Source organism: Arachis stenosperma, chromosome 7, assembly GCF_014773155.1.
Source record: "Arachis stenosperma cultivar V10309 chromosome 7, arast.V10309.gnm1.PFL2, whole genome shotgun sequence".
In the NCBI taxonomy this organism is placed as follows: Eukaryota; Viridiplantae; Streptophyta; class Magnoliopsida; order Fabales; family Fabaceae; genus Arachis; species Arachis stenosperma.
Genome location: NC_080383.1, coordinates 15,710,082 through 15,724,263, shown reverse-complemented (window position 1 = coordinate 15,724,263; position 14,182 = coordinate 15,710,082). Strand labels below are relative to the sequence as shown.

Here is a 14,182-nt window from a genome sequence, read left to right as displayed (position 1 = left end):
AATTCTAGTGAGGTATACGTGCTATTGGTTATAGTATCCAAAGAGTGGATTGATAAAGAGGCAAGAAAATAAATCAAGCAACTAAAGATAACAACTACTAAAAAGAGGCATTCATGTGGCAAGGATTGAGAATCTAGGATTTCTATCCTAGTGATAAATCATAACACAATAATTATCAAGAATTTATCCTATTTAGTCATCTCCAATGGGAGAAGGTACAATGTCATTTCTAACACTCGAAGAAAGTCAAATAAGACTAGTCAATCTCAATCCAAAAGTCCTAGTCAACTTACTAATTGAATTAGCAAAAGACTAGTGACAATGGAAACAATATTAACTAACAACTCTAAATCATCAACCCAAATTGGATATTCATGACTCAAGATCACCTAATTTCTCTTTTCAAGCCAAGAATGATAAAAAAAATATACTCTAACATCCAACCAAGCATTTTGTCAAATACTTGGAAGGCATAAAAGAAAAGCATCATAAAAGTGCAAGAAAAGATGAATTCTACAACTACCAATTGCAAGAAAATAACAATAACAACTCAAATCGACAATAAAAGAACATCAAACATGAATTTCATTAAAAAAAATCCAAATCCAACAATAGTTCATAAACATAAAAAGAGACATAAAAAGAAAAATTAACAAGAAGAAACTAGGAAATTAAACTACTAGAGCATGAAAATGTAAAAGAAACAAGATGAAAACAAGAAATTAAACCTAGATCTAAGAGGAAAATAAACCTAAGAACCCTAATTCTAGAGAGGAGAGGGAGCTTCTCTCTCTAGAAAACTACCTAAAGCATGATCCTAAGCTAAACTAATTGCTCCCCCCTTGTCCCATCTTGAATTCTGCATGAAATAGCCTCAGAAATGAGTTGGATTTGGGCTTGGAAAGCTCAGAAATTGCCCCCAGCAAATTCACTTTAATGAGGTCACGTGATCAGCGCCATGTGTGCGCATGGTCGACGCGTGCACGTCGCTGGCAAATTTCCTCCTCACGCGTACACGTGGGTGACGCGTGCGCGTGGCCTTCAATCCTCCAAAGGCTCATTTCTTCATGAATTCTCCACTTTACATGCTTTTCTCTTCACCTCTTCCATCCAATATTTGCCTTATGAATCTGAAATCACTCAACAAACATATCAAGGCATCAAATGGAATTAAAGTGAATTAAATTTAGCTATTTTAAGGCCTAAAAAGTATGTTTTCACACTTAATCACAAATTTAGGAAGAATTATAAAACCATGCTATTTCATTGAATAAATGTGAGATAAATTGATAAAATTTCCTAAATTAAGTACAAGATAAACCACAAAATTGGGGTTTATCAAACCTTCCCACACTTAAACTAAGCATTTTCTCATGCTAAACTCAAGAAAGAAACAAAGGGTATCAATATTTATTCAATGCAAGTAAACTATCTATATGCACTCTATCTACATGCATGCAATTACTTGGTCAAAATAAATCAATTTTCAAGAAAGCATATATGCCAATGAGGGCTAAAGGTATTAACAATCAAGTCAAATCCATAATTGAATTGAGTTAATGAAAATAGTTTACAAACTTGCAAGATGAGAGATGATATTAGGTGAAAACATGTAATTGAACAGTCGAACCCTCATTGGATGTGTATCCGCTCTAGACACTCAAGTGTATAGTATTGATTCACTCAATTCTCTTCTAATCATGCTTTCCAAGATTTGTTTTTTATCTAACAATCAACAATCATTCCATGCATGCATACAAATATCATGAGGACTTATACATAAGTTGTAATGGGACTAGAGTCAAGGTATGATTGTATTTGGTCAAGTGGACTAGAATTTGAATCTTTGATTAACTTAAACTTCCCACCTAACCTATGACAACCTATACAATTTAAATGCTAACCTAACTACCCATTTTTTACTTTTCCACACACACATGCATTCTCTTTTTTTTTATCACAACCCATATACATTGATTATTATTATTGAATTTCACTTTGGGACATTTTGTCCCCTTTTTATTGCTTTCTTTTTTTCTTCCTTTTTTTTTTTTTTTCTTTATATATATATATATATATATATATATATATATATATATATATATATGTTTTTTTTTATTTGTCTTTTATTTTTTTTTCAAACTATAATATATACAAGAGCATCAATGCATATGATTTAAACATTTAATGCATGAGTATGTACCCAATTTCTAATATTTTTAATAGAAATACAAAAATACTCTTTTATCTCTACCCAATATTCCCAAATCTTCTCAAATTTCCCACAATTGAATGATAAACACTCTCACTAGTCTAAACTAATCAAAGATCCAAATAAGGGACATTTACTTGTTTTTCACTTAGGCTTGTAATGTGCTAAAATTAAGAACAAATAGGTTTAGCATAAGTTTAAAATTGGCTAATAATGCACTACTAGAAAACTAGTTATTACAGACGGATATTTCCGACGGATTTTATCCCACGGAAATACAGAGAGAATTTCAGAGGGATTTTTTGTCGAAAAACAAAAAAATGAATTAGCATAAATTACAGACGGAAAAGAGAATCCGTCGATAATTTCGTCAGAAAATTTAACTTTTTTTTTTCGTGGAAAAAGGTTACAGACGGAAAATCCGTCTATAATTAAATAGGCAAAACGCTGCGTTTTATTAAATTATTAAAGACGGAAAATCCGTCTGTAATTTAAAATATTCCGTCGAAAAATGTTCATTTAAACCTAACTCTATCTCCCCTCTCTCGAGCTCCATTAACATTATACACAACTAAAATCATCTTCTTCCTCTCTCCGTCCATGAGCTTCTTCCTCTCTCCGTCCACGAGCTTCTTCCGCCGCTGCCGTCATTGCTCGCGTTGCAGATCTCTCTCTGTCATCCCTTGGGTCGCACGAGCCCCCTCCTTGTGATTCTGTTGCTTAGGGTTCAATTTTTCTATGCCAATTTTAGGTTTATTAATTTTTCTTTGCAGTTTCTATCTTTTTTTTGTTGTTGATGCTGATTGAGCTTCTTCTTCCTGTTGCAGTTTCTATCACATGCTAGTATCTCGAACCGATGGTAATTTTACCTTTTTCATTCTCTTTCTTCTGTTTAAATGTTTCTAATTTTTAGCTTAGGGATTCGATCACCTGTTCTGAGCTTGTTTCACGATTCTATTCTATTTGTGATTTTTTTGTGTGGATAAATGCATTGCTTTCAATCATTCATCTTAGTATTTTTCGTTCTTATACAATGTGCGAAACACTTGGATTTATATAGCTTTAAGAGGCTACTGAAACTTTTTCAGTTTCACCATTGTAACGCTGGTTTAATCTATTTCTTCTCATATTGTATACATGTTTGTTTATTCTATTTGGTTGATTGTTTTTGGAACCCTAGAATTGCACATTCTTAATTAATCAGTGTTCAATTTCTATGTTTATGTATGGTGTATTTTTCAGGTGATTGATGTATTAGTTAGTCTCTTCTGTTGTTCTATTATATCTGCAGAGACGTTGTGGGATGGTGGTTAGCTTCTATGCCAGTTGCTTTCTTACAGAGAGTCAGAGTTCAACAGCAACCACCTTAAGATGGTGTTTTGCTCTTAATAGGTACATCAATGTTTTGCTCTTAATACGCCAGTTGCTCTTTATAGATTTGGGTTCCATGTTTCTTATTTATTTGTTTCTTTATTTACTTATTTGAAGTTTGAAATTGGATATTGCAAGACAAGGAGAATGTTTGAGGAAAAAGGGTGATACAGGATGCTAATCTGATTCAATCTGCTCTTATTGTCAATTATCTATGTTTCATCTCAATGTGTTCCTGTCCTAAATAACATTGTTCATCTTTTGTTGTTTAGGAAGCTTGCAGACAAGATTGCAGCTTCTGATTACTATGTGGTTGTTTCGGACTACTTTTATGGTGAACCCTATGATCCTCAGAATACTAATAGACCTTTAGGAATTGAGAGTTAGTGATGACGTGGGTGTAAAGTCTTTAATGCAACTCGTGTTAGTGATTAGATAAATAAAATAAAATAGAATAGAAGTTACTCACATAAATGTTTGATAAGCAATAAGCAATAAGCTACTTTGGACCTGTCTCAGCTGCCAATAAGGTTAGAAATCAGCATCGTTTGTCCATATATGTATTTGTTGCTGCAAATCAATGATTTATTGAATTCTGTTTTTGGCTGCAGTTTTTCTCATCAAATGGTTTTTCTTGCCCAAGTCTCTAGAATCCTCCTGATCACTTTGTAAAAATTATTAACAAGGATTTTGAACAGGTAGGTAGAATATGAATCACTCTAAGATCTTTACTGAATAACAATTTATTTTAAAGGTTACAATGATAGGTAGAATAAAAATCACTCTAATATCTTTCTTGTTTTGCTTGATGGATTAAGTCTAGGTATAGCTTGCCACTTATTTTATGCCTTCAACTTTCTCTGATTTCTCATTCATATGAAGGTAAACAAAAACAACCCTCTTACCCCCAAAACACACATTCATTCATATGAATGAAATTTATGGAATGAAAACATGAGGTGGAGATGCTTTGATGTAAAATACTTGCTATATAAGTAGACAAGCATTTGATTTTAAATAACTGCATTATTATTGATCATGATAGTTTAGGTAAGTTAGTTTTAGTTTTAGGCCTGTAATATTTTATATGTACTCAAATTGATTCTTAACATATTAAAATAACTTGCTGGAGGTGAAGGGTTGGATAAAAAAATTAAAAAGAAGAGATCTGTTGGAGCTGTAGGAAATAGAGTCATGACTGGTGAAAGAGATGTGAAACGATCTGCTCTTCCAAAGGCAAATGCTGGTTCGAAGATGTGTTTTTATGATACACAGGGTTTCAGGTAGTTTGACTTGTTATAGATTTCAGGACTTAGGTTTTAGTTGTCATGCTAATACTGACCAAATAGTTTTTTTGAGGATTTATTAGATTTTCCATCAATGATGATATATATGGAGTAATTTCACACACTGGTTTTCATCCAACAGAATTTGTTAATGGTAGAAAATATCATATGAATGATTCTATGCTTTTTTGTGTATGTTAAAACTGAATGGATCATGATCATGGTATTGAATCAACGTCACTATTATAGGGTTGAGTTTGCTTTTTTGTGTTGTTATTGTTGTTGGAGGAACATGCTTGAGAGATTGTCTCGCTTCAGTATTGTTATGCTTGCCATGTGTTTGATGAATTTTCTGAGAGATGGAAAAGAGCGGAACTTATTTTCTGTGTTTTCTTTTCCCAATTCACAAGATTTAGGTACTTTTCCTCTTAGATTGCTTATGAAATTGGATGTAAGTTTTCTCATGTTTTGCATTTGTGATTGGTAGTATTTTTCCTTGCTTGAAGTTGTTAGTTATTATTAAACCACTGTTTTGTGCCTAATATAATTGATAAGTACTACTTGTATGTACTACTTCATGACCAATAAACTTTCTTATATTAGATAACCAATTCTGCCTTTTGTTACTGCTGAGGACCAGAAAACTGCCATGGCCAAGGCTTCTAAGGCATGTGCCTTTCTCAGGAGATGTCCTTCACTAACACCGCTGATGTCCTTTTTCTGCCTCCCTTATCAGCTTATACATTGGCATATATATTGCCCTTATTGAATTGCTATATGCTGTCTTATTAAGTGACCAACTACTATTTTACTGACCAATAATATTCAATAGGATTAGCTGACATTAGCTATCCTTCCAAACATGGCTAAGACTTAAAAGTATATAGATTACAGTTAACTTAAAATCTCTACTGTTTTACTGGAAAGGATAACTGATGCTACAATTTGACTTTTCCCCCTTCTAACCAGGGGAAGCTATTTTCAAATTCTGAATCAATACAAAAGAGAGCTGAAGCTGCAGTGCTCTTTAAGCAGTTGGAATATCCAGTTTTACTGCATTGCATATGTTTGATGCTTACTGCTCTGTTCAGAACTTGTATGAGGATAAAAATTCCTGACTTGATCATTTGATGAACTTGATGTTATGTAGCAGTGATTATTTATCTTCGTATTTGCAGCTGCTATAGAGGATAGTTCAATTGATTTTGGAGACTTCTTTAAAGGTCCATTGCCAGGAAAGTTTCTCAAGCTTTTAGGGTTTCTTGCCTTGTCACGTCTTGGTGTGTATATTCCTCTAGGTGGGGTTAATAGGGAGGCTTTTGTTGGAAATTTAGATCAGAATAGTTTATTAAGCACTTTGGACTCATTTTCTGGACTCATCAATGCACAAATTGTTTTCCAACTTCTTGCACAGGTATATCCGAAGTTGCAAGATCTTCAGAAAAGAGAAGGCGAGGCTGGAAGAAAGAAAATTCTTCAATACACTCGATATGCGTCAGTTGGATTTGCAATTGTACAGGTCAGGAAATTTGTGATCTATGTGAACACTGCATTTTCTCTTGACTCATGCTTAGATTTAAAATTCTCATCTTACTCATATCTTCTTTATTCTAACTTAAAATACTCTCTTTTTAAATTTTTAAAATGTCTACTTTTCTGATGAAGTTGTTATAATCGTCACTCCTGTTTTTTCATTTCAGGCAATTAGCCAAGTCCTCTTTTTACGTCCTTATGTGAATGACTTTAGTATCGAGTGGGTTCTTTCATCTATTATCTTGTTAACTCTTGTTATAATCAAAAGAAGATTCTTGATTAGACAAACATGTTAGTGCTTTAAGAGTATAATTATTAGCTTTGAGTGTGTATATTGGCTGTTTAACTTTTAACGCCATTAATGCCTGTGCTTCCTATTGAGAACTCTATGCTGCTCATTATCTTATTTCTACGGTCTCTAACGGGGTGTTTTCTTCGTTTTAGCTGAAGTAGACATGCAGAAAATGAGTCATGTGTGAAAATTTTACCGAAGATTGCTGGTGGTTTTGTCACTGCCTTATCTTTCTGCACTGGTAAGTGTGTGATATTTTGCATAATAAATCAAATATGGAGCTGCCTCTATTCTTCAGGATTTTAGTGCCTTTCGGTGTTTTGTGTTGATTTTATTGGTGGATTATTTATCTGGCTTAGATGTGGATTTATTTATTTATTTTATGCTTGCTCAGATGTGGATTTTGCATTTTCTCCCTGCAAGCGTTGTTAGCATGTATATTTTCTTTTCCTCTCTATATTGACATTTTCTGTGTATTAATTTCATCAATTGGTTTCCCCATATATAACATGTTTATAGTGTTTGCAATGCGTTTCTTTGATAGGATCATCATATACCAAGTGTGCATCTAACCTTGTAAAATCATTTGAAGAACTGAGGGTTCACTAATCTTTTTAGATCTTAGTTAAACTAGTACAAATTTATTATAAAAGACTGTGTGAGCATTAGCTTGTATTTTGAGTTAGTAAGTGTAAACTTGTGAAAGCTCAGAGATAATAGATAGTTTAACAATTGAATTTTGGTGAAACTACAAAGACTTACTGAGTAATTTTACATAATTTTAGTGCTCCATACATTTTGGTTAAGGATAATTTCCAAGTATGTTCATTATTCCCATCTTTTTATGAATTGAAAACCATTGATCAAATTTTAGAACTTTTCCTGCATCAGAATTTCAAGTTTAGATGCTTTGTTCTGCGTCTTATTTGAAAGAACTCTATTCTTGCCCATATGTTTTGTCTACTGTATTTGATGATGGATTCCAAACACATTTCACTGTCATTTAGATAAACTTGTGAAAGTCATATTTGAGTTGAAAAGAATAAAATTCACATTTTATTCTCTGCAATAAGTTCATTTAAGAAAAATGAAGTTATTTTGTGTAGAGCATTTTATATTCTTTTTGTCTCCCCGCTAGTTATCCTTGCAAAAGAAGTGACATCTCTTTCATGGTACAGTTCATTCGTTTTCTACGAAGAACCGAAGGTGTTGAAGCAGCCCGAAAGTACTTTCTGGATGCACGCAAATCTCCAAGATGCACATATCATGTTTATGTTGCTTATGCTACAATGGCCTTTTGTCTTGACAAAGACCCAAAGGTCCTACCTATTTCCTTTTATTTATGTCTTTTACTTTGTGTATTTATAAAGTTAGTAGATTATTATATGTATTGCATACATTCATGTGCTTTACAATAACTATTCTTCTGGATGAATGCCTTCTAGCGAAGAAGATGAGACTCATTAGTTAAAGGCTATATGATAATATGATTACTTTTTCGGCTTTTTCATGCAGATGGCACATAATGTTTTTGAAGCTGGACTAAAACGCTTTATGCATGAGCCTGTTTACATTCTTGAGTGAGTTATATTCCCTCCTATCATTGAGTCAACCTAATCATAAACAACAATCTAATCATAGTGATTAAATCAACCTAAGATCAAATTAAATCAACATACCTAGATATTACATCACTTCAACATATCCTTAGTATGTTCTACTAGCTTGCTCTCTTAATATTTGGATCTTTGTAAATCCACTAATGTTGGTTTATGTGCCTCTTATTGTTATGTCTTTGCTGTCTCTGATTAAAAATTGTACTAGTTCTTTTGATCTTGTACTACCTCTTTTTCCCTGAGTTAGATGATATCTTATTGTCTCACTGGTTGTACATGTCATCATTTCTATTAAAAATATTTCCTTTCATATTCAAAATATTATTGACTGAGTATTAAGAATGTTTTCATGATGCTTTAGATATGCTGATTTCTTGACACGTTTGAATGATGACCAAAACGTCTCTGAATTACAGTGGGAAATCCAGCCTTAAAGGCATGTGTATAAGTATATAAATTGAAATGTGAGGAAAGTTGGGATGATGAAGAAGAAGCAGCAGCAGCAGAAAGAGCAAGTGAAGTGAATTTTGCAGATGAGATAAGTGGAATTAATACAGGATCTCATTCACCAACTTCATCTAATGAATCCTCTGTTACAAGTTAATTATTAAAGCAGCGAAAATTGTTCAAATGAGTTAGGAAATTGAATAGGAGTTGCTTGCAGTATAGTTCTTTTAATTTACTAGTATGAGGAAAATTATTTAGAGCCCTTTGGATAGCATTAACAACTTTTAATTTACTCAATACAATTTGTTGATGTATCGTTATTTATTATTATGGTTGATGTATCAATACACTTTGTTTATGTTTTAAATTATATTGACTTGTTTGTTTATAGTATTTTTCTTTAGTTTGATAATACGATGAATTTGTTTATTTTTAGAAATATTATAAATATTCGAATGCAAATTAGATAAAAATTTGTATTTATTAAATTTATATTTATTTTGTATGAAAACAAGTTTATTTTGTAATGAAAAATTAAAAAAATTATTTTACCTTACCAACGGATTTACAGACAGATTTTATGTCTGTATTTAGAGTATAGAATGGCTTTCTAAAGTTCCAATTACAGACGGAAAATCCTTCTGTAATTACGGACGAAAAATCCGTCAAAAAATTCGTCTGTAATTACAGACGGAAAATCCGTCGAAAAGTTCGTCGTCTTCGAAAAAATGGATGCAAAATTTACAGAGGGAAAATCCGTCGGTAACTGGTAAAAATCCGTCTGTAATTTTCCGACAGAAAAAAATCCGTCGGTAAATAATTTCCGGTGGGGCTTTTACAGAGGGACAAAATCCGTCGGTAATTTCGTCGGTAACCAAAAATCTGTCTGTAATAAAAACTAAATCTGTCTGTAAATCTGTCTGTATTAATCCATTTTCTAGTTGTGATGGAAGATAAAAGGTAAGGCTATTTGGGTAAGTGAGCTATTTGAAACGATGACCTCAATCATATAAATGCATGTATACACAAAATAATGGACATAGAGAATCAAACAAATCAAAGATTGCAATTATAGAAAGAGAATAATACACACAAGAATGAAAATAAGTGGTTATATGATGTAACCACACAATTAGGCTCAAAACTCACATGTTTATGTGTTCTTAGCTCAAAACATGCTCCACAATGTATAATTCAAGCAAGTTATTAAAAAAAAAAATTCAAATCAATTGGGGTGCCCTATAGATAAAATTCCTTGAAAAATTTCATTATTTTGACTAAATTTATTATATATGTGCAAACTAAGAAAATACAACTAAAAATTCTAGAAGGCCTAAAAAAATGAAATGCGAAAGTGTTGAGATTAGAAATTTGTCATCCAAAAATGCCGAGTGGTCGGACGACCTCCCCACACTTAAAAATTTGCACCATCCTCGATGCATTCAAAGATGAGCATGGGGGTACGGCGACTTTCTGGATTGCCACCTTCAGCTGGTGGGTCAACCGGTTGCTGCATGTTCTTTCTTTCGGTTCCATTTTTGCTTATGGTGCACCCTCCATGAAAAAGAGAAAACCAGATAAGAAAACAAGTAAATGCAAAAGCAAGAAAGCATATATTGTTAGAATGAGGTAAGAACCACTAGAATGGAGTGAGTGGATTGGTGTGACATTAAGAAAGAGTAGTGTGTGAGTTCTAAGTTGAGTTTAGAATACACACACTAGCATAGAGAGCTATGTCACAATTACACAAAAAAAGCATACATTTCACTCATTCTTGTGTGCTTGAAATATTTCAAAGGAAACTTGTAGATTAGGACAACCAAACAAGCAATGAAGAAGCATAAAAGCATTCAAGCAAAAATCAAGCAATTGTGAAATTGGATAATGAATGGACATTGATTGATGTGCAAGTAAACTTAGTGGACCAATTGAAATGTAAAGCTCACACATCAAACAATGACACATATTGAAGTTTGTTTACAACACCTAAGTGACATAGAGGTGGAACACATGGGTGCTATGAAACTTAGGAAAAAGAAGATAGAAGTAAAAAATCAATTACATAGCATGCATGGTCCACAAAATTTAGAAGGCTAAAAAATATGTCACTAGGTAAACGTACGATCCAAATTTACAATTCCAAGATCTCAATGCATGAACTAGGTGATGTAAGTAAAGATCAATCAACAACAAGTATCACCTAACAAAAAATGCATTGACTATGTACAATTGCCTAATAATGGATAACGAAATCAAATCACATGGTGGCCAAACATGTAATTCAAAAGATTTAAAGCGCTTGAAGGCAATGTCAAAAGTACTTGATATGTACAAAATTAAGCATGAAGAGTTCAAAATCAAGTAACAATAAATAGTTTCAATAAAAAGATCCATTAATGGACATTAATCACATAAGAACAGCAAAAACAAATCAATCATCCAACACTTATCACTTAAAATAGAAAATTAAACAAAAATGAAACTAACTAAATAGCTAACCAACTAAACTAACTAATGGTTGATGGTGGTAAATGGTGCTTATGGATGATTTGTGGAAGAAGAGAAGAGAAAAGGAAAGAAGAAAAGAAAAAAAAGTGGTGAAACAAGGCAGGGTCACACATACGCATCAGGTCACGCATACGCGTGAATAGCAGAAGTGGCGTGCGACGCGTGCGCATCGGCGAGGCATGCACGTGATTGAAGAAAGAGATAGGTGACGCGTACGCATGGGTCAAAATTATGTGCCAGAAGCACAATTTCAGCATACTACATACGCAACTCTCTAATTTTTGTACTGAACGTAAAAATTTTGATGGTCACGGATTCGCATGAGCGAAGCATACGCGTGAGGGGTTGAAAAGAGTAGTGCTTAATAATGACCAAAATTTTTTTATGTTGCTCTTTCAATTTTTCTTTTTCTTTGTTTTTGCTTTTTTTTTCCTTTCTTCTTTTTTTTTCTTTTTTGAAAAAAAATAGAAAAATAAAAGAAATAAAAAACAAAAATAAAATTTTTGTATTTTTATCTAAAAATTTATGTTTTCCTTCAGAGTTTTTGTATTTATGTCTAAATATTTTTTTATATTTCTTATAAGAAATGTTTGTGTTTAGTTTCATAAAATTTTTAGAATAATATTATACATCCAAATTTTTTTGTTAACCAAATCCAATTAAATTGATCTAATATAACAAAAATTAATTATGACTATTATTATTCCAAATTTTATTTGTTTAACTTAGTTAAACTTGTTTCATAAAATAACTTAAATTTATAGTATTACTCTAAAATTTTATATTTTATTATTTAAAAAAGGTACCAATAATTTAAAAAAATATATTTTTTTAAATATTATTAAAATATAATTACAAAAATATTACTCATGCATCATTAAAAAAAAGGACCTCTTCCATAAACATTATCGAATTCACCTAACACAATTGCACAAGTGTGTAGTTGATTCAATAGAAAAAGAGAGAAAATAAAGTTAAAGAAGATAAAAATGACGAGAAAATGATTATATTGTTTGGTTATACAAAATTACAAAAAAAAATAAAGAAAAAAAGTATATGAAGCCAACCCTAAAAGTTTTGTCAGCTCCCTTGTTAAAATAAATGATATTGTAAAATTAAAAGTAATTGAAATACCATTTATATTTTTTAATATATATTTTAAAAATAATTATTTAATGACTTTTGTTTCGAGAGTTACTTAAAATTAGGTTGTGTTTAGGTTTAAACGTGAGGTCCAGACTTCCTCTATGACAGCGTCCGATTTGTATTGGAGTTGAGATGTCGCCGTCCGAATTTTTCGTGATCGAAGAGGTAACGGTGGTACCTACAAAAGACTCCGATACTTATGTTAATAAGGGTGTCAGTATATTTATAATAGAATATATAACCACGTTTTAAAGTAATTTCACCTTTAATAGTGGATGTTTATTCCTTTTTCTAAAAAAATTGTTGAGATTTTCTTTTTAGATAAATGAAAAATATCTTAAAAATTAATTACTTATTTAAATAAATATAACTGTATTTATAGTTACCGTACTCAACTTTTATGAGGTCGAGTAAATATAGAAGATGCCTGATATTTTTATGTGACCCTCTATTTTTTTGGATTTAGCTGAATTTTTGGACCCAAATATATAAATAATTACTATAGTAATAATAAAATAAATAAATAAGTTGTTGAAATAAATATTAAATTCGGGAAATTAATAATAATAATTAAAAAGTGGCTAGTATTTATTATGAAGTTAATTTATATATTTTGAAATTAAATTAAAATATAAACATTTATATTTATCATGCAATAAAGTTATATACGTTATTTTACATATTTTTGTTTTTTTCATATTTTTTTCTCTTCATTTAAATACATAAAAAGAAAAATATATATATATATATATATATATATATATATATATATATATCTTTTTTCATCCAAACAAAAACATAAGACTAAGGACGAGAATAGATAAGATTATTATCCAATCAGGGGTCCCTCACAAGTCATCCGTCCCCTCATTCCAGCCTATCATCCTATCATTATCCTTAAAGAAAGAAAAATAGGGATTTCCTAATGGTCTTACCGTCTTATAGACTAAAGTCAGGTTGAATAAATAATTTAATTAATTTTTTAAAATAAATAATTTAAATAATAAATGATTATATTAAAAATAATTTATAAATAAATTATTTTGTATTTAAATTTTTAATTTTAAAAATATTTATTTTATAAAAATGTGATAAAAAATAATAGTATTATGAGAAAAATTATTTTTTGGATTAAGTACGATTTTAGTCTTTAACGTATATGACAAAAATTTGTTTTGTTTTTGGCTTTTTTTTCACTATAAAATGGTCCTAAAAATTTCAGTTTGTTTTTAAATCGTTATTTTCACCAAATTTTTTATTTTTATTACCATTTTACCCCTAATTAAAAAATTATAAAATAAAATTAAAAAAAAAAGAAAGAAAGGGAACAAGGGGGAAGAAAGAGAATCGGGGGGAGAAAGAGAGTCGCAGGAGGGGATGTGGGAAAGGTGGCCGTCGCGCCGCCACCTGTAAATTGTGATGTAGAGTGGAAAATTTCCACGTCGCCGCCACTGCTGCTTTTTCGCCGCTGCTTCCTTGCCGTTTTCGTTGCAATTCGCGGCGTCGCCACCAATGCCGCAGTCCTTTCCACGCGATCTGCCACCCCTACCGCATCTCTCCTCTCCTCATGATTTGCAGTTCACCGCCGCAGCCTCTCCTCACCACCGCTGCAACCCCTCCTCTCCTCTCTGCTTCTGGTTTTGCTTTTGTTGTTACTTTGATTTCATTATCTATTGTTGTTGTTGGTGTTGTTCTTCTAATTGTTGTTGTTTCACTGCTTCTGCATGTTTTTTTGCACTCTGCTTCTATTTCTGCATTTTGGGGAAGATGA

The 14,182-nt window shown here is 31.7% G+C and overlaps 1 protein-coding gene across 49 annotated transcripts; it reads left to right on the top strand.

Moving 5' to 3' along the window:
- The first annotated feature begins 2,725 nt into the window (after nucleotides 1-2,725).
- On the top strand, nucleotides 2,726-9,150 carry LOC130941025 (preprotein translocase subunit SCY1, chloroplastic-like). Of its 49 annotated transcripts, XR_009070506.1 has the most exons (12): nucleotides 2,776-2,937; nucleotides 3,040-3,071; nucleotides 3,455-3,604; nucleotides 3,856-5,965; nucleotides 6,048-6,167; nucleotides 6,284-6,388; nucleotides 6,570-6,622; nucleotides 6,847-6,935; nucleotides 7,089-7,129; nucleotides 7,873-8,013; nucleotides 8,210-8,274; nucleotides 8,727-9,150. XR_009070506.1 is itself a non-coding variant. In XM_057869370.1 (10 exons), the coding sequence occupies exons 2-7, from the start codon at nucleotides 3,069-3,071 to the stop codon at nucleotides 6,848-6,850; spliced, it is 564 nt and encodes a 187-aa protein (XP_057725353.1). In that variant the 5' UTR covers nucleotides 2,726-2,937; nucleotides 3,040-3,068; the 3' UTR covers nucleotides 6,851-6,935; nucleotides 7,873-8,013; nucleotides 8,210-8,274; nucleotides 8,727-9,150. The 49 variants fall into 49 exon arrangements, 7 of the variants coding, with proteins under 7 accessions (XP_057725353.1, XP_057725356.1, XP_057725354.1 ...); XR_009070498.1 differs by lacking the exons at nucleotides 6,570-6,622; nucleotides 7,089-7,129 and having other exon boundaries at nucleotides 3,856-3,917; nucleotides 5,839-5,965; XR_009070503.1 differs by lacking the exons at nucleotides 6,570-6,622; nucleotides 7,089-7,129 and having other exon boundaries at nucleotides 3,856-3,917; nucleotides 4,195-4,281.
- Nucleotides 9,151-14,182: the final 5,032 nt, after the last annotated feature.

Bases quoted from the DNA above. Each gene is read 5' to 3' on its own strand.
- LOC130941025 (XM_057869370.1), top strand. The intron at 3,918-6,047 runs GTGAACCCTATG...TCGTATTTGCAG, and splicing joins TGTTTCGGACTACTTTTATG to CTGCTATAGAGGATAGTTCA. The intron at 6,389-6,569 runs GTCAGGAAATTT...TTTTCATTTCAG, and splicing joins TTGGATTTGCAATTGTACAG to GCAATTAGCCAAGTCCTCTT.